At 43.4% G+C, this 18943-nt stretch overlaps 1 protein-coding gene across 12 annotated transcripts in view; it reads left to right on the forward strand.

Annotated features, from left to right (window-relative positions):
* EXD3 (exonuclease 3'-5' domain containing 3) overlaps window positions 1-18943 on the forward strand; it is a 457407-nt gene that overhangs the window by 187054 nt on the left and 251410 nt on the right. For 11 of the 12 annotated variants that reach the window (XR_009455884.1, XM_059715506.1, XM_019475746.2 and 8 more), the window contains 7 exons: window positions 4117-4283; window positions 9351-9489; window positions 9871-10072; window positions 10868-10977; window positions 11830-12040; window positions 13100-13266; window positions 15079-15249. Coding sequence is in view for 11 of the 12 variants with exons in the window: in XM_059715506.1 (XP_059571489.1) it covers window positions 4117-4283; window positions 9351-9489; window positions 9871-10072; window positions 10868-10977; window positions 11830-12040; window positions 13100-13266; window positions 15079-15249 (1167 nt within the window). In the remaining variant the exon portion in view is untranslated. The remainder of the gene's footprint in view (window positions 1-4116; window positions 4284-9350; window positions 9490-9870; window positions 10073-10867; window positions 10978-11829; window positions 12041-13099; window positions 13267-15078; window positions 15250-18943) is intronic. The other variant, XM_059715505.1, reaches the window with a different exon arrangement.

Consider the following 18943-nt stretch of genomic DNA (forward strand, 5'->3'; position numbering starts at 1 on the left):
TATTTCTTGATGTGTTTTTAAATGTAGTGTTTATATACATCATGCAGTACATCTTTCCATGGGTAAAACTTGGTTTCATGGGGTTAATAATCTTGCTCTATAGCTCTGAAAAATATGTAGTCAAACAGCCTGCCCTTAGGCAGGGATGGTGGGAAGAACAAGCGTTTCAGGCTGAAACACGAATCTTCCAGCTCCTGATTTCAGGGTACAAGGAGCCCAGCAACACAATAGCTCGGCAGGCCCCTGGCACAGTTGACAAAAAGTTGGGTGTGGCTTGCAAAAAATAAAACACATTACACCCCTGACCCTTCTGCTTATGTGCTGGTTTTAGATGCTCCAAGGAATCTCACAGTCTGGAGACAAAAATCAGACACAGGAGGGACTGCCAAGGGGAAGGCACCTCCATGCTATTCCTAATGTGAGAATATACATTTTGCTTTTCTGTTGAAACAGCCAGATGATCCCATTCTGTTTGGCAAATGAATTGCTCAGATGCAGAGTAACTCAATCCCCATGTCTGAAGGAGCCGGAAGGTTTGTTCTTTCCCCAAGCCAGTCTGCTCTGAAATCCAAAGAGGAAAGGACCTTTCTTATACCAAACACTGAAGATGCATCTCTGTGGCAATTTCCATGTAATAAAAACAATCCTAACTGCAAAATACTAAGTCTTGACAACTCTGTTAGAGAAAAAAAATAACTATGGAAATAATAATCATGCAGTATGTTCCATGGAATGTTTTTCATACAGACACTCATAAGAAACTAATTATTTTAATGAGATGGCTGTTGCCTTCCATAAGTTAATATGGTGACAATACTCATTTTCCATTCAAAATCCAATTTTGACTTGATTCCCTCTCAACATTTTTCAGGTCTCACTCAATCTGCTTGACATTTCTTCGCCTTTTTTCTGGGGGAGCACTGGGGAGAGTTGGCCAAGATATTCATGAGCTAATTTAGAGTTTGATATGGCAAGCTACTGCCAGAACTTTACTTGTGTTGAGTAACTATTTCTGTGCTAAAGTGTCAGGGGAGGGTGGGGATTTGTATCTGGCAGAAATACAGCTCAAAACAAACAAATAGAAGGACAAAATAACCTGTAGAAATAAGGTAAGGGTGAAAGGGATGGTCACAAGAAGAGAGATCAGAGTTTATGTTATTATGCTGGGTCCACTTCAGAGTTTATTGCTATCAGTGCAAAGACTGTGGTTGACTTAGTGGGCTTTGGATTGGCATCTGGGTAAATTTGCTTCTGCTCTAATTGTTACCCACCAGTAAAACAGTCATCTGAAAAAGGAGATTAATTTATCTGTATGTAACCTGCAAGGCTTGGTCTGGAGAGCTTTTAATCACAGGTTATAGTTGGTGTCAGGAATTTTTGTGTGCGCCTGCAGATTAAGGGTAGGATGATATGTCTAAGACTCTCAAAGGCATGTAAATAAGTCTTGCTGACATGGTATAATTTCCTCTGGCTTGGAGGAATCGTGGAGCAGGGTGTGTTGATTGTGACCATTTTATTCTGGTGTGCTGTTAGTTCCATGTGCAAATACCCATTTCCTCTTCAAAAGTCTTCATTTCCAGAAACTGAAATACATGTGCGTGATGGAAACATCACCCCAGGTGAAAAGTTCCTTCTGCATCAGAGCATGGGTCTTTCTGTGGCGAAAACATCCCGGTTTCAGCTTTTGCTGTTTATGAACCTGTCCATTTTGGTGCAAAAATAAACCAGTTACTTTCCATTTCACCGGGATTCAAGATGTCAAGCACTGCTATTGTGGCTACTCCATGTCTGCTAACCCTGCATCTGCCTCTCCTATACATCTGTCTCTTCAGAACATTAGCAACTAGGATGAAAATAGACCTCATCATGAGAATAAAAATGCTTCCCCATTTCGGCATACAGCATGTGTGTTTGGCCAGCGTTCTTTCTGGTGTGGTTTCTTTCATTCAACTGTCCCATGCTTAATTTGTGTATGGTGAAGCTGGTTTCTTTGTCTGTTCTTTCCAGTCTCTGTCTCCTCCCCGCCCTTGCATCGCTGAGTTTTTTCGTTTTTCTTTTCTTACCTTGGGCTATCAACAGATTGATTTCCTGATCTGAGCAGGAGTGTCTGCTTTGAAGACCACTTCTCACCTTTTCATTGCTGAAAGAATCTCAGGAATGAGGCTCAGTGGCCCCAGCAGCATTCCACACCTTCAGATGTTGTTTGCACATGTTCTGGGGGAAAAAGCAAGGTAGACAGAATCCCTGGGAATGTATTCCAGCCCTGCAAGAAACGTTTAGCTGCAGGTGTGCTGCTGTGCAGAAGGCGCTTAGGGCTGTCTTACAAATGTAGGGCGATATGTTCAGCTTCTCTGCCTCGTCCACACTAGAAAGTGTTTGCTGCAATAACTAAAAGTGGTAGAATAATATCAACAAAGCCCTTCCCACCAGTGTTGGCACAACATGTTATTCCCGCGGTTTTACTTTAATGCCAGGTCCCTGAGCAAAACGGACTGACAAAAGATCTTATTTTTGGAAATATCACTATATCTACCCTGTTAGGGGTGTATTTGGTAACCGTGTTGGTGTGAGACAAGGAGACATACAGAAAACTAGAACTCTTGGTTCCAAAATGATACCTTTTATTATAAAAGGTATCATTTTGGAACCAAGAGTTCTAGTTTTTTGTATATATCTACCCTGGGATTTTTGCTGACACAGCTAGGTTGGTCAAGAAGGTGATATTTTTCACACTCCTAACCAGCACAGCTATGCTGGCCAGATTTTTTTCACAAATCAGGTCTATCAGAGATCTCTAGGTTACTCATTATTTGCTTTTTATTACATTATTTATGTCACTTTTATTATAACCACAGTGGCTGCAATTACTAGGAAAGAAGGCAGTGTCGCTGCAGGTTAATCACCACAATAAGAATGCCATCCTGTGGACGTTTTCTCTGTGGCACTTGTATTGTAATCCAAATGCCACATCCTCAGAAGATGGTGCCCTGTATAGTGAATACAAAGTAACACAGAAGTCCTAATTTTGTGTTCCCTTTGTTTTATATTTGCATTTCCAATGCTTCATTGCTGTTCCAAGGCATTTGAAGATACTACCTATCACTACAAAGCCTCCCTTTGTGGGGAATTCATAGCAGCTGGCACAATGGTGATAATGTACTCAATTATGTTAAGAAACCAGATTAAAATTTCAAATAATGGAAGATTTGAGGATGTTTCCCATGACAGAACAAATTAATCACTTTGGTTGTGGTTAGTGCATAGTAGAAACTTCCTGTCTTTTATGAAGGTAGGAAGTTCCTTACCAATAAGAGGTTAATTAAGTAATTAATTATTGCATGCAGAGTGTGGACCTACTTTATAATAGGAATCATTTGCATTATACCTTTATGGTGGGATTACTTTAATGTTACAGAGATTTTAAAAATACAGCTATGTAGAATGTGTCTCAAAGTGGATCCTCCATTTATCTGTAGCCAGTGTCATAAGCAGAGGATGTGTGGCTATGTGCAAAGTTGGCTTAAGGCTGTACACATACATATGCACACACCCTTACGCAGGGATCCAGCTCCAGGAGTTCTGTGATTAATCACAATCTCGTTTTTTAAATAATGACTTTTTGACCCTCTTGTGAAGAAAAGCTTGAAGACATGAACCTCATGGAGCTGATGCTCTAGAGGTCTTTTTCCTGTTCACGCATTGCCCTGATTCTGTTTATTTTGTTAGCATCAAAGAGAAAATGGATGTGCTGGTCGTCACCTGCTGTAAATGCATTGTAGCATGGTGATTGCACGCACTCCTCTCTCTGCTGTGTTCTTGTTGTCAGACAAGGTGGAGTGCCCTGTTCAAATGCTCTCCAGGAGCAGTTCCACTGCAGAGGAGTCCAGTAAGGTGTACTAGTGAGACGTGTATGAGTTGGCGGCTGGTAGATCTAGCAAAAACAGTTTTGCTTTTAAAGGAGGAGAGACGCATTTATTCTTGTTCTTTCTTCCCCTCTTCAATAAGAAAGCAATACTGTACAGTTCCTCTTCTGATGCACTATCCATTGAAATTCATAGACATGTCCTCAAGATGGAACCTGCACAACCAGATTCTGTTCATATGTTTTCCTCACAGAGCACCGTGGGGGACAATCGGTGGCTACAAGAGCAGCTGATCCGGCTCCTGGTCAGTTATTGTGATTTGAACACTGCAGCCAGGTGGGCTTTTCACTACAACTTCCCTAAGGAGAACCTGCCTTATGGAGTGGCTGATGAGCTTCAGAGACTCAAGATCCAGGAGAGGTAAATACCCTGCTTTATGTAATACATATTCGGGGTGTGCAAAATGGGCCCTATTCGATTTGGATTTGGCCTGAATTGGGGACAGTGATTTGATTTGTGATTCGGATCACTGTCCCCAATTCGATTCGGCCAAATCTGAACCTGAAGATTTGATGCTGATTCAGAGAATCAGTGATTCAGACATAAACACAGCTTTAAATGCTTTTTCTACATACCTTGAGGTAGCAGACGCGGCTTGTGAACACTGTGATGCTGGGGCAGATGGAGCATCCCTTGGCAGCCAACCCACAAGTGGACCAGAAGTAGTTCGGGTCTGCTTCCGGGTCCACTGGGGAGCACGTGGGGGGGAGGGGAGCCCTGCACCTCCCCTGCTTGGCGATCAGCCACAGGGGGACCCCAGGTGCCCCCACCAGATCCAGGAGGGACCAGTCACTGAGCCAGGGGGGTGCGTGGGGTGGGGTTCTGATTCGATTCAGAGAAATTAAAGGGTCCTCTGATTCAATTCGGATTTGGAGATTTGGCCATCAAATCGGGCCAACTCTCCGCCAAATCAAATCGGGGACCGAAGCTTCGTACAGCCCTAATACATATTAATCACCACATCAGGGCTGCCATGTTGCTTAAAATAATCTGTTGTAGTGCGGTGTTGAAGGATGCAGCTTGTTCAGCTTATAGGGTAGGAGAATTCTGCAAGAATTTTCACTGTATAGTCACGGTAACGTGCATGGTTGGTGTTTGCTTTCCACAAGCGTGGGAACACCCACAGAAGGCACAGATTAAGCACACACCAAAGTGTTCTGATCTTCATGGGATGGGACACTTTGCTATGGTAGAGGACCAGGATTCTCCAAGTCTCATTGCCAGGACTCTACTGCAGAGCAACTGCAGTGAAATGGAAGGGATCTAACTATACCTCATGCCGCACAAACTTTGTGTCCAGCCTGTAATTAGTACCACAGTGTGCTATATCTAAATACAGTGAAATCTGATTAAGCAATCATTAGGATAACTTGTCACTATACTTTTGTTACCCTGCATACAGAATCACTTCTAGTCCTATTGATTTGTATACAAAATGCTTCAGGTAATTAGTCGTCTGTTAAAATGTATTCATTCCTTTCCAAATGTATATATATGCTAAATAATAAAAGAATTTGCTCCTGATGGCTGGCTTGAAAAGTACTGACCTGCACTCTCCCTAGAAAGCAAGACGGATGCTGTGTTTAAAGCATTAGGTATTCTTCAGCTTTTCGTGCTTCAACAAGACATAGGTGATCAACTGTTCCAGTTCTCAAAATTGCCTTCTATTTTGGCAAAAGTAAGAGTGCAAAGTCAAAAGTTTTGATTATTTTACTCCATCATGTAGTTCTTCTGATGTGAACACACTGAATTTTTATAGTAAGAAACTAGACGTTAAGCATTTATCTGCCCAATCATACCGTTTCTCCATATAGCAAACCAAAGTGTATACAGTTTGCACTTGGAATTTTTATAGTGTAGTTTTTCATGTGGTGAATGACAGAATTCATTCCTTACCTAGTCAATATGGAAGGCAAAATACATCATAAGAAGTTGAAAATTGTTAACTACTGATAATTAGTCACTCAGGGATAATTAGAAACCATCACCAATTCCTTGGAGTGACAAATTAATCAGAGTTCACTGTAGTGACACTGGTGAAGCTTACATTCCTGAAAGATATAGCTTATGTGACCTGTTGAAGACAACAGTGAACTCCCACTGACTTCAGTGGTGCAGTTTTGGGGTGCATAAATAATCAGTAAATTTTACGCTGAAGTAATTATTCTCTCAACATTGCCCTCCCTGGCAACATTTGCTTCTCTCAGACAGTACATGGCTCCTTCCCTGAGAAGTGGCTCATATAGCAGAGAAAACACCTGCTCATTTAGCACATGAACCTGGTTGTCATATAAGTGGAGCTGGGGGACTCCCCCATCATCTCACTGGCCAGCAAAAATGGCAGATATAGCAACCTTGGGAAGAGTAGCCCAGGACTGGCACTCAGGAGATACTGAAGGCTGTGACTACAGGAGACTGTCTCTGAGGTGGCTTTGTGCCTTAAAGACACCGCATGGTCTTTCACATCCACTCTGTTCCTTGTGTACATTGTAAGCCCACAGAACAGATAGCACAGTCCTAGGACATGGGGTCAGGTGGGAAACGGGTGTCAGAACTCAGAGTGCAGTCATCTCACTTCATCTGCATGCAGCCTTCCCTCTACATTGTGTGGCGTGCGTGGCATGAGCGTGGCCGCGCATGCCACATAGAGGGAACGCTGTCTGGATGCACAAGAGAGGCAATAGGATTGAGTGGGTAGAACAAGGCATGGAGTCATGAGCCCTAGGATCTTCTTGTGGCTCTGCCATTCTCCAGGAATTCTGAATGGCTGTGAAGCCCCCTGTGCCCCAGGTTCCTCACTGTAAAATGGGAATACCACTACCTTCTACTGTAAGGTGTTTGAATTGTATAGAGCACTGGCCCTTCACTTATATCAGCTGCTGAAATATTGTAGCAGCAGGTTCCAGAGTGGGCGTTTGCTCTGTAAAGGCAAGAGATAATATCAGAGTATAAATGATGAAATCACCCCTGCTACTGGTCATACCACATGCCACTCTTGAACTGTGCAGATGAGAATATTCCCGGAGACCTGAGATTTCACACCTTCATTAAATATTTTACACAAATATTGACTTCCCCATGCACACAGACTGTCTATGCAAGCTAATGTTTGTATAGCACAAAGCTGCCATGCTACAAAATTAGTCATGCAGTCCCCTAAACACAAGGTTAGTAAATATTTTCTCAAATAATAAGCCATTTAAAGTCTCTGTGGGAACGAGACTGTCCAGATATTCGTGATATGTGAAAAATAGCTGGATTTTTGTTTTATTATGCTTACTTTCCTCCAGTTGCATCATTTGGATGGGACACCAGAGCAATGTGCTGACTTTCCAGTTCCGAAACTATTTCAAGAGCCTCTGCTGCATTATGAAAAAGAAATTGTGCTGTGTAAGATCCTGTTGTAGGAAATCAATGACAACTCACAAAGGCTGCTTTTGCAGGCATCTCTCAAACAACTGCACGGTGCTGATGTGTTCACATTAAACTTTTTTGTGGCACTGTCTTAATTTGGGAGAGTCGCACAGTAAGATCTTAGTCAGTTCAGCATTGAACCTATCCCTGAAGTGGAGGGAGATGTTGGAGCAGTGTTGGGTTCTGCTTCTTCCAACCCTGTACCACTGAAAGCAGATGTTCTTGTACAGTGTCAGGGGACAGGCAGGGATTTCCATAGGAAGGAGAAGTCCGTGAAACCCTTCTGTTCTCTTGGAAGCGTGCGTGGTGAGTCATTCCATTCTAAGCTGTGTGCAGGGGGCAGCCGCTGAGACCAAAGCAGTAGATCCTGGTGTTCTTAGTTGGAGACCTTAGTTGGAGCAGCTTGTGATTTTCTTATTAGAACATGTTCCTTTCTAAAGAGATAAATGGAACTCTGGTTTTGACTCTTAGCAAGTCAGAGACGGCGATACGACGTGAGAACTACCAGATGCCTGGAACTGCTGTGGGGAGCTGAGAACCAAGTATTTATAATGTGAAATCCTAGAATCTGGAACTTGTCACCTAACTTTGTAGGCTGTCAGGTCACATCCATTCTGGGAAAGAAAACTGTGTAATGATGATAAATGAACTAAGCCTGGGCTTGGGTATGGGGGTTTTCTAGTCTCCTAGTAAAATTTTCTGGTCATGAGCATCATTAATTAAACACACATGTACTATTCTCTTAGGCCCCCTCTACACATTACAGGTATTGTGCAATTAACTGGTTAATTCTGCAATTAACTGAGACCAGCTATATGTTCAAAGTACCTGTCATGCCATAGAAAGGTCCAACCAGCTATAAAGTTAGACCTTGAAAATGTGTATTAACTTTATAGCTGGTTGCTATCCAGCTCTAATTTGAATATGTAGCAGGGTCTACCCCTGTGGCTGGGAGCCCTGCCAGCTGACCATGTTCTTAGCTGCAGGAGTACACCGTGCCAAGTTGGGGCTGGGAGTCCTGCAGCTAAGGGGACTCTCAGCCTCTGCAGCACTCAGGAGCTGCAGACTCCAGGTCCCGGCAGTACCCTGCAGCTACCGGGGATACTGGATCTCTGCAGCCACTGGGTGCTGCTAGAACTCCTTGTCCACAGCTGCAGGACTCTGGGTCCCAGCAACTGCAGGGTGTGGCTGCAGTCTCCCACCTCTGGGTGTGTGTGGAGCACCCCTGCAGCTGAGATATTATAGCTACAGTGGTCTCCCAGTTGTGGGGGGGTGTGGTGCACCCCTGTGGCAGGAAGATTGCAGCAGCTGTGATCTCCCAGCTGCAGGGGCCTGTACACACCCCTGCGGCTGGGGTACCACAGCAGCTGCCATCTCTTTGCCATGAGGGGTTCCATGGTAGGGAGACTGCAGCAGCTATGTCTCCCATTTGCTGGGGTACATGGGGCACCCCCATGGCTGGGAGCCCCTCAGTTGAGAGGGGTCCCATCTGTGGGAGCTTGCTTCTTGTCTGTTTAGGGAGAGCTCAGGATTGGGCTTGCCCTTCTCCAGCAATAAGACGAGATGGAATCTAATGCATGATCCCACAATCATGCCTCCTGTCATGCCATTTTTATGGTGGTGAGTAAATGGGAAGAGCATGGGCCTGGGCAGAAAAAGACAGAAGGGAAGGAAGAGGGTCAGGAAAGAGTAAAAAATAAGTGAAAGGACAGAGGCCTGCAGGATATATGGGTGAAATAAGGGCCTCTAGGATTTTAGTGATCTTTTATTCAAAAAATAAAAGTCTGTACCCTAGAATATGAACAACTGGGACCCGAATTCCACCTACACCCCCAAAACACCCCCTGGTTGATGTCCAAGCAGAGTAGTGAATGCATATCGACATTCAGACTGTAGCTCCCATGTGTAACGGAATTCGTTGCAGATCTGAACCATAATGCGTGTATGGAACAAATCGGAAATGAAATTCCCACGATGACCTTGTGAAAAGCATTTGGATCATGTTTTTCATAGGGTAGAAGATGCTGAGAGAACTGATGATTATGAAGAGGACAGGAAGAAGAATTATTACCAGCTGCCCATTCCCAGGGAGAACATTCACTTCCTGCAGACATGGGAAGAGATGCAGCAGTGCAGGGAACAGGTGCTGCAGGTAGGTGTTGCTCTGGTGTGAATTTGGTAATGCTGTGGAGCAGAGAGATCCCCATGAATCACATAACATGGAGTGGATTTTGTCTTTCATCTTCACATGCATCTGACCTCAGGCCAGTGAGAGCAGATGGAGCACTGTTGGTGGCATTTCCTGCAGGAAATCCTTGAGGCCTAAGGGCTAGCCCATATGGGAAGATGGACTGGAAGCTGCCATTCCAGAATAGGGTCTCAGATGGACATTCTGCCAAAGCAGTGTGATTCTTCCATGTAAAATAATTCTGTTTGGAATAATGCTTCCCCAGAGGAAACACTACAGTTAGGCCCGGACCATTTCCCTGTGGAGACAAGCCTTAGTAAAGAATGTCTTTCACTTGTGTTACAGGCTGGCCAAGTGATTGGCATTGACATGGAGTGGAGACCTTCGTTTGGCAGTGTGGGGAGGTCGCGTGTCTCCTTGCTTCAGCTCGCTGTCAAGGACCAGGTGTTTCTCTTGGATCTGCTGCAGTTCCAGGAGGAGGCTGAGCAGGAGAAGCTTTCTCACTTTATCCAGACACTCTTTTCAGACCCGGCCATCACTAAGCTAGGTAACTGCTGCCTTCACCCGTGCTCAACCCTGCAATTGACCCCCTGGAAGAGATTATCATCCCCTCTCCTACTCTTGATCCAGAGGGACAGTAAGGGGCTCCATCTGTCCTGGTTCCTACACATGGATTTACCCCATTTTGAGGTTATGTAGGTCAGTTAAAGCAGGGTCTTAGATCTGCCACTTCAAGTTTTTCACTCTGATCCATTCATTTTGGAATCAGCATCTGGAACAATATATATTAAATGCCTGCTGTGGCAGTGAAGAGTCTAACCTGACACTAATGGCAGTGAATGGCAGTGACCTCCCCAGGCCTGGATTTCTTAAAACACTCTGGGTTAATCCCTATCATACCACGTCCACAGTTTTTCAGACTAGCCCTGAACCACATTTATTAGGTGGCCCCACATTTTACTAGCCCTGAACCTGGAGTTCAAAGCCAAATTTGCAATCCTATCTGCTAGACAGCTAGAGACTGAGGCAGGTCACATAGCTGCCACATTAGCCTTTTGCTGCACAGTGACTTTGCTCCAGGTGAGAGGAACTGAGGCAATGCAGGAACAAGGCTACAATGCAGACATTTTTGTTTTACCCATCTCCTTTCTTCCAGACTGAATCCTGACCTGGAAGAATTTCTACTGGGAAAGGAAGGAAATAGGGAGTTTGGTACTCTTCCAAACCAAAGCCTGTTTGCAACTCTGTTGCAGGTTATCTTGCCACATAGCTAAGACTAACTGAAGTGTATTAGCAATTGTAAGTGTTTCTAGCTACCTGTTGTGGGATTTTGTCTTTCCAGGTTATGGGATGTCTGGAGATCTCACCAGCCTTGCTGCAACGTGCTCTACTTTTAAAAACCTGAACAGGGAGGTGCAAGGCACAGTGGACCTGTTCACAGTAGATAAACAAGTAAGGATGAGAACCTGAAGACATGGAAAATTCCTTCTCTTGATTGTGCATGGAGATAACTGTAAAATTGTTTCACAGCATTGTCTTTCTGCATCCTGTATTGGCAGAGAGATAGCTACATGACCTAATAGGTCTTTTCCACTGGTGGCTCCTAGGGTATTAGAATTAGAATGAAGGGGAGGCTTTTTGAACACCAGTCATATTCCTGTTTTGTGAGAATTAATTCTTGCAGATTGACTTTTGACTTGTAAAATTGTAGAACCATAGGGAAGAAAGCTCCATTAGTCTATTATTTGGCTGTATCTGTATAACTGCCACGGTTTGTAGAGGGTTCATAAAGAACGTAAAGATGTAGACTACATGCTGCACAGCATGCTGCCTTCATCCACTACCAAAAATGCACCTGTTTTTGGATTAGAGCACTGTCATTGTGTAACAGCAGTGGTGTGTGTGGGGAGGGAAGATGACAGTGTATTGCTGTTATTGGCCATGTAGTTATTCCATTGTGTTATTACCCAGAAACTTCAGCTGGGAACAGGGTCTCTTTGCGGAGAGTTCTGCAAATGTTAGAGACATCCCATACCTTGGCATGCTCAAGGCCATGGTACAGCTGAGTGAAGCAGCAGTTCTCTTCCCAGGGCCTGCAAAACCGAGTTCCTTCCCAACCAGTGTGTTTGCCAAGCAAATATCCAGTATCTGTTTGTGCATGCAGTTTACCATCTGAGCTCCTGTCTGGGTCATGTGTACCTTTACTGGAGATAAGGGTGCTTGTATTACTTGGCATAGCTTGACTGACGCGTGATATTTCAGGATCTTTTCTGAAAACTGTTTCATATTTTTCTTCCTCTTTAGTTACAGAAATGCTTCAGAGACTGGAGGAAGGATGTCCGGAAGGTCGACGTACTGTCACAGGAGCAGAGCTGTGAGGAAAGAGGGTTCAGGCAGGCAGAAAAAGGACTCAGCCTGCTGGTGCAGCATGTCCTGGGAAAGCCTCTGGATAAAACAGAGCAGCTGTCCAACTGGGAGAAACGGCCCCTTCGTGAGGAGCAGATCCTCTATGCAGGTCGGATCACCACTTTGTTCAGTCACTCTACAGTGAGGTGCAGTGGAGCAGCTCTGACCTGTGTTCATGTTCAACTAGAGATGTGGTATTGTGCCCATCACTGGTAGAAATGTTAAGTAACCAAAGGGAAAATGGCTTAGCAGATTAATTCCTGTTCAGAAAAGCCATATTTTGCTTGTCATTTTATGGAACTGGTTTTAAAAGCTGGAGTGTAAGCTGTCCAGTGATTAATTATTTCCCTAATAACATAATTTCTTTACCAGCTAATTCCTATCTGCTGAAGCATAATTTCAGTGGCAACTTCTATGAATACTTGAAAAGGAAAAAAGTCTATTTCCTTCTGCCTCATTTCACCCCACACAGATTTTTTGAGAAATAATTGTTATGTCTAGAGAAGCACTTGTTAGAGCAGAATTCAGAATGCGCAGGGATGCCTTGAGGGCTGTCCATTCAGGACCTGTATTCCAGGAGTGTATAGGAATGGCGTATGCTTAGGAGTCTGACAGTTTGCTTTGAGCCTTTGCTCAAAGGTAAGCTCTAAATAAATCCATTGATAGTCCTCTGTAAAAAAGAGGGCCCTGCAGAGTCATATAATGATACCAGTCTGCATTTAGATACAGCCCTCTGGCAAGCAAACATTGTTTCTACTATTATCACTGGTTACAATTTACCAATCTGACCAAGAGATTTAGCCATATGACTCCTATTGAAATGAATATGCTGTGTTTTTAGATACTCTGGTTGGCATTGAAAATCTCAGTCAGTGGGAACTGCAGCTCCTTAATGCCATGCCTGAATTTGACACCTTGCCTCTAAACTCTCTGATGGCAAAAATATCATGTTTTTACTCGTTTTGAATTGGTGCAACAGGATTCTGTTTCACAGCCTTTTGATGGTTTCCATTTCACTGAATTGGAAAAGAAGTGTAAAATATACTACCAATAAATTCCATCTATTTTAGAGCAATTGGATGTAGTTGTTTTAGATAGATGAGAACCAAAATAGCTTCTCTTGCTGTTTTGGATGAGACCAAATGGATGTCCATGTTCTGTTTTGCAGCTTGTGATGCATATTGCTTGTTGGAAGTGTATGGGAAGCTGTCTGAGGATCCAGCAGCCTTTGGTCTGAGTTCAGACCTTGCTGAGTGCCTGGTGGAGAAACAAGCCACAAAATCAAGGGCAAAGAGGCCGCTAAATAAACAAAAAATGCCATCGACTTCCAAACAGGTTTGTAAGCATCTTCAAAGAACTGTACATAGCTAAAAATCCTTTCAAACTATACATTGGCCCTACCTTTTAACCAGTTGGTTAGATATGCCTGTCAAAAGTCTGTAGCCCTTTCTCTAGTCTTGGGGGTAGCAAAAGTCCCTGATCTTTCCTGTCTTACTAGGATAATGTTTTAACCCTTTGATGCTAGGATTTGGGGTTCCCAAAACAGCTTAATATATTTCTTTTTTCTCTATCTCACTTAGAAATACATGAAATACAGTAAAATTACCATTGCTGTTAATACTTTCATATCTGCATTTCCTGCCTTAACATTTAATTCCCTTATTTTTAAATTGTGTCTAGTTTTATGGTGCATCAGCACACAGGTTTCATATTGTTAACTTTCCCTTATTGTGGCTGAAGGTCTTTGGTCCACTTACATGTTCAGCTGATAAAAGTCCATCTACCACCAATGCTGATGATGTATCCATCTGCTCACTTCCCCCTGTGCCAAACACACATACCCACCCAAAATGTACTAACATAGTATCTAAGAAGGGCAGAGCTTCTTAAATCACAACTGATATAACTTAGGGATGGTTGACTTCATTTAAACATGTTGAAATGTGACTAGTAAACATAAGCTGTTTTTATGTATATTAAATATACAAAATACAACCGTCCTACCCTGTAGGCACCTATAAAAATTAGAGGGAAAATTAAGTTTTGATCTGATGAGTCAGTGGCAGATAAAGGACTTGCAATAACTTGTATGTTCTCTAAGGTAGCCAGAGGGCTGGGCTCATGGTGGTACTATCTCCTAGTACCTTTCATCCATTAGACTATGCTGTTGTTACCTCCCAAGGTTTCCATGAGTTGTTAATTATGGCAGTAATCTTTGCTATGCCATCTTCCCCAAAGTATGTTTAAATGTACAATAATTCCTTAGTCTTGGATAGTCAATAAAATACAAAATGTTTCAACAGAGTTTACTGGCCCCACCAAGAAAAGGGAATGCTGTGAATGTAAGCATATCTGTGTTGTTGCTACAATACAGTCTACGTAACTGAACGTTCTCGTGAACTCATGAGCCCAGGGTATCACCTCTGCCATCCAAATGACTAACCCAGAGCTAGTGTATTCTAACGTATAGAGCACTTGACTGGGACTCAGGAGACCTGAGCTCTGCCTGTGGTCTGCTGGGTGACCTTGGGGATGATGCACTTTATTTCTCAGAGCCACGTTAGCACCCCGTATAAAATTGGGATGATGAAACTGACATTCTTTGTAAAGCAATTTAAGATCTACTGATGAAAAGGACTAAATAATAGCTAGTTTTCACATTGTTCTTGACACTGTACTGTCATAGAGTAAGTGGTAGTCTTGACTCCTTCATGTCTGAACAAAGGCAACATCATTGATTTAATGATATAAAAATATCTGTGGACAACACTCCAACCCTACTTCATACTTTATCACCATTAAAAAGATCTTTAAAAAAGTATTGACCCTCAGTTACTGCACTCTGATATCTTAGATACCACAGTGATTCCGTGCTCTAAATATAGTACCCTGCTGTATACACTGAAGACCCAACCCTCTCTTAGTCCAGCTGGTTAAAGTTCCTAAAGACAAATCCAGCTCTGGAGTCTTGTCTAGTGGTTGTAATGCCAAATATCACGAACAGGTTCCCTTCCACATTTAAATGTATCCCGACCTCCTAGGAGCCTCCTAGGGACAAGTGGTACATTTGATGGAATGGTTACAAACAGCAGACATTTGCAAGGCAGTAGTCAGTCAATCCTTATATTTATTTTTTTTTCCCTTCAGCAGTCCAAAGGGGTTGTCAAGGAGGCCTCAAACCCCTCTCCCGTCATCTCTCCCAAAGAGTTTAGTGTGGTCTGCGACAATATGCTGCAGGGACTTGGGCGCTACCTTCGCTGTCTTGGGGTGGATGTCCGGATGCTAGAGAATGATGATGACCATAGAAAAGCCGCTGAGGTCAGTCATGGGGTGGATAACTGTACCTGCTGCCATTCAGAGAAAGCTCAGCATTTGAATGACTATGCTTTCTATGGGTGTTCATCCAGCACTTCCTTGTATCGAACAAGTAGAGTTAACAGCTGTGGGGGGAGTTAATATACGTATAAGCCTGGGTCCTAGCGGACAAACTGTTGTCTGTGTTGGACTCCAGTTATTTTGCATTCACATTCCTAGGATGAATAAACCTTTCTGCATAGAGTGCCCTGATCTTGCTTATTTGGCCTGGTATTTTACAGTCAGGGGGTGCATCTAGACGTGCGCTTTACTGCACAGTAGACTAATTTATTGTGCAGTGAAGTGTCACTGTCTACAGATACACTAGAATTAGAGCTCAGTAGATTAATTTACTCTGGCATACGATAGTGCTGTCAGACACAGATACTATCTGACAGTGGAATAATTTACTGTACTTAAGCACTTATGTAGATGGTGACATTGGAATTAGTTTATTCTGGCTCAACTTCCACTAGAGTTTATTTAGTTGCATTAATTGCACATGTAGGTGCACCCAGGAACAATAACAGGTTCCAGGTAATTAAAGGAGTTCAAGCACACTGCATGTAGCCAGCAGTTTACAAGCATTTGCAGTGAGGCACTATTGTTTCATAGATTTTATAGAGATACACATTTGGGCTGGAAGGGACCCCAAAGGATCATTGAGTCCAGCCCCTAAACCTCGTTAAGGTTATGGGAAAAGGCTGAGCCCAGAAGACATTTTGGTGTATAATGGGGAAGAGCCATATGGTGATTTCAGAGAAATAGTTTGCCTGGAGGTGCTTGAATCAACCTAGATAAAACATAATCACAGCAAGGCCTGGTTGCTTGGGAGGGAATATTTCTAGGATAAATTATCAGGTAACTTTCTAACCAGCTACTGCAGGGCACCTCTAGCTTGGTTCAGTGACTCAAAAAAATCTATAAATTAATTGCAGTGAAACACTGAAGGAGGAGGAGCTTTCTCTGAGCTGCAGTGGGGTAGCTAGCACTGATTTGGACTCGCATAACTACTCAGTCTGACCCTTCTTGTCTAGGAGGAAAGAGAGACATGCTCTTTCACTTCACACATATTTTTGCTCTGCCAGAAACAGCGATATCCAGCCCACACAGTGTGCTGCTATCAAATATACAGTGATCCCCAGGCCTAGCCTACAGGATGTTTCCTCTTCAGATGTCTGTTTGGCCCAAATCCTGAGCAATCCTTAACTTCTGCAAAAATAATTAATATCTCATCTCTGCCAAACTTTGTACAAGTCCTTTAAACAAATAGCTAACCCTCATTTCCCTCACCCTTCCCCCAGCACCCCATCTCCTCTTCTCATCCTGATACCTTATCATGCTACAGACAGGATGTTTTAGATTGCTCTCTCTATGGTGACCGGACAAACATCCTTTTGCTATCAAAAGCCCTTGGAGCGTTATTGTATGGCAGAGACTTTGATCTGTACTTGGATAATCAAAGATAAAAATGGGCTCTCTCTACCCCCATTTGTAGCTGAGAATCCTGATTTAATAAGAGTTGAGTACTGAATGTTGCACTCACAGACAGTCAGCAAGCAGATCTCCCACTAACTGAGAGATAGTGATGGCTTTAAAATAGTGGTGGCTAAACAGAGCATAAGTGATGGTTTGGTATATGGGAAAGAGGCTATTACCATATCAAACCAGTATTAATAGAGCACACAGTGCACAAACAAGATTAGGGTTTGTTTCTCCATTACAGTCATTTCAATTCTGTTATTAATCACACTCCCCTATATATCTTTCTTTATTCTCGTATTGCAAAGGTCACTGTAGCAGCTCATCTGCCAAAGTAGGAGTCCCTGAACAGCCTGGCATTTGCTTCCTATTGTTTTCAGCACCAGTTGCTAAAGCAACTGTAAATAGTAAATGGATGGTCTCGCCTTCTGGATTGTGTTATTTGAAATGTAGCTTAAAAGCAAGAGGGCTCTTTAAGATGCAGCCTGCAGCAGTGGGTTTGCACTGTACCTTCTCAGACTGCTGTTCCCAAAACCCACTCCAGCCCCGTAAGTGCTGGGTGCTGCTTCCTAACCTGTGGCAGTTAGCTGCCAAGCAACATCTTACAGGGGGCTATTGTCTTGGTAAAACTTGTCTCACTACACAAGTTGATTTAAATCTCTGAGCATATGTTGAGCATATATTAGCTGTTTACTTCTCTGGTTGTGACTGTAAACTGCATCTGACTGGAGGGCCTGATGGTAATGTGGTGGGGCTACTTGTGGCGGGGTAGCACCTATAAAATACCACAGTGTTGCAACCTCCAGAGTAAGGCAAGTATAGGGCGCCCCAAAACCCTAGCTCCCACTACCCTGTGGGTATGCCTTGGTTGGAGACAGGGTACGAGACATCACACTGACAGAAGCATGCCCTCACTGAGGCCATAGGCAGTCAGCAGCAGTTCTTATCTGTTGCTGTCTGGCAGAAGCTACAGCCATCAAGGCACTGAATGTCTGGACTTGGTCTGGCCTTTGGATTTGTCTCAGTGGCCTAATGGCGGGGTGGTAGGTCTTGGGCAGCCTTCACTCCTCCATACTCTTGCCTAGGCATATGCATCAAAGATCTTAGTGATTAGACCTCTTAAGTGTACTGTACACCATGCTCCAGAGGCTCAGCAGTTGCCTACTACTTCTCTGTCATTTCAGTGATATGGCACTGGCAATGCCCTCACGTCCCATTGCACTTTGTAGGCTGCTCTGGTGTTTCTGGTTTTGTTTGGTAGGTGTGTGTAACGGTTCATAGTACCAATTTTAGGAAATCCTTGGGTAAATGGTTTTCTGTGAATTCGGGCAAGTAGATTCCCTAACCCAGAATGTCCTTTCCAGCCTTATATTCCCAGTGTGCTGTGTCACCTTGAGGGGAAGACTGGTAGTTATATTGGTCCTAGCATTTCTCATCTTAGTCCTGGCTTAGTCTCCAGGATCCAGTGGATTTGGCTGCAGTCATTGTAAGAAACTTCCTGTAGAGCTGTAGTAAATGTGAGGCTGGATGGATCTGAACTATTCTTTCATAAAGATAGATGAAAGAGTCTTTGAAAAATATAGATGAATTAGAAGCTCTTTTATAATTCTTCCTTTTTCAATGAAGTAAAAATAAGGGGCTTGCCAGCTGCCCATAAGTGTTCCTTTCAACCTTGCTTTGACTAGCAGTAACCTGCATGGGTACAACTGTGCTGTTTAATTTTGGGCACCAGATGATGTTGGTGATCCTTTAACTCCATGGTGCTGTTGCTCTAAGTTAGTGGCTCTAAACTAGTGATTCTCAACCAGAGTGTCAGGAAATCTGAGGGTGCCTCCAGATCTTTGAAGGGTGCCTCAAAGTGTAAGGAGAGAAATGAGTTGTGAGGAGATAAGCAGGTAAGCGAAGTAGGTCCTTGCCTGAATCATCCTCCACCTGCATTGCTCAGTCCTTCTGCAGGGAGGAAAACACTGCAATATATAAATTAGTTTTTGAAATTGGGCACTACTCAATTAACAAAAGTTATGGAGGGGTGCCCTGAGTCCAGTGAGCAGTGTCTCGAGTCCAAAAAAGTTGAGAACCACTGCCCTGAGGTTTAAACATTTGGTATGTTTGGGGCTGCTGTTTTGATGCAACTTGGAACAGCCCATGGGTCACAAGAGCTTTAGAGGAGCTATGG

Source organism: Alligator mississippiensis, chromosome 12 (assembly GCF_030867095.1).
Source record: "Alligator mississippiensis isolate rAllMis1 chromosome 12, rAllMis1, whole genome shotgun sequence".
NCBI lineage: Eukaryota > Metazoa > Chordata > Crocodylia > Alligatoridae > Alligator > Alligator mississippiensis.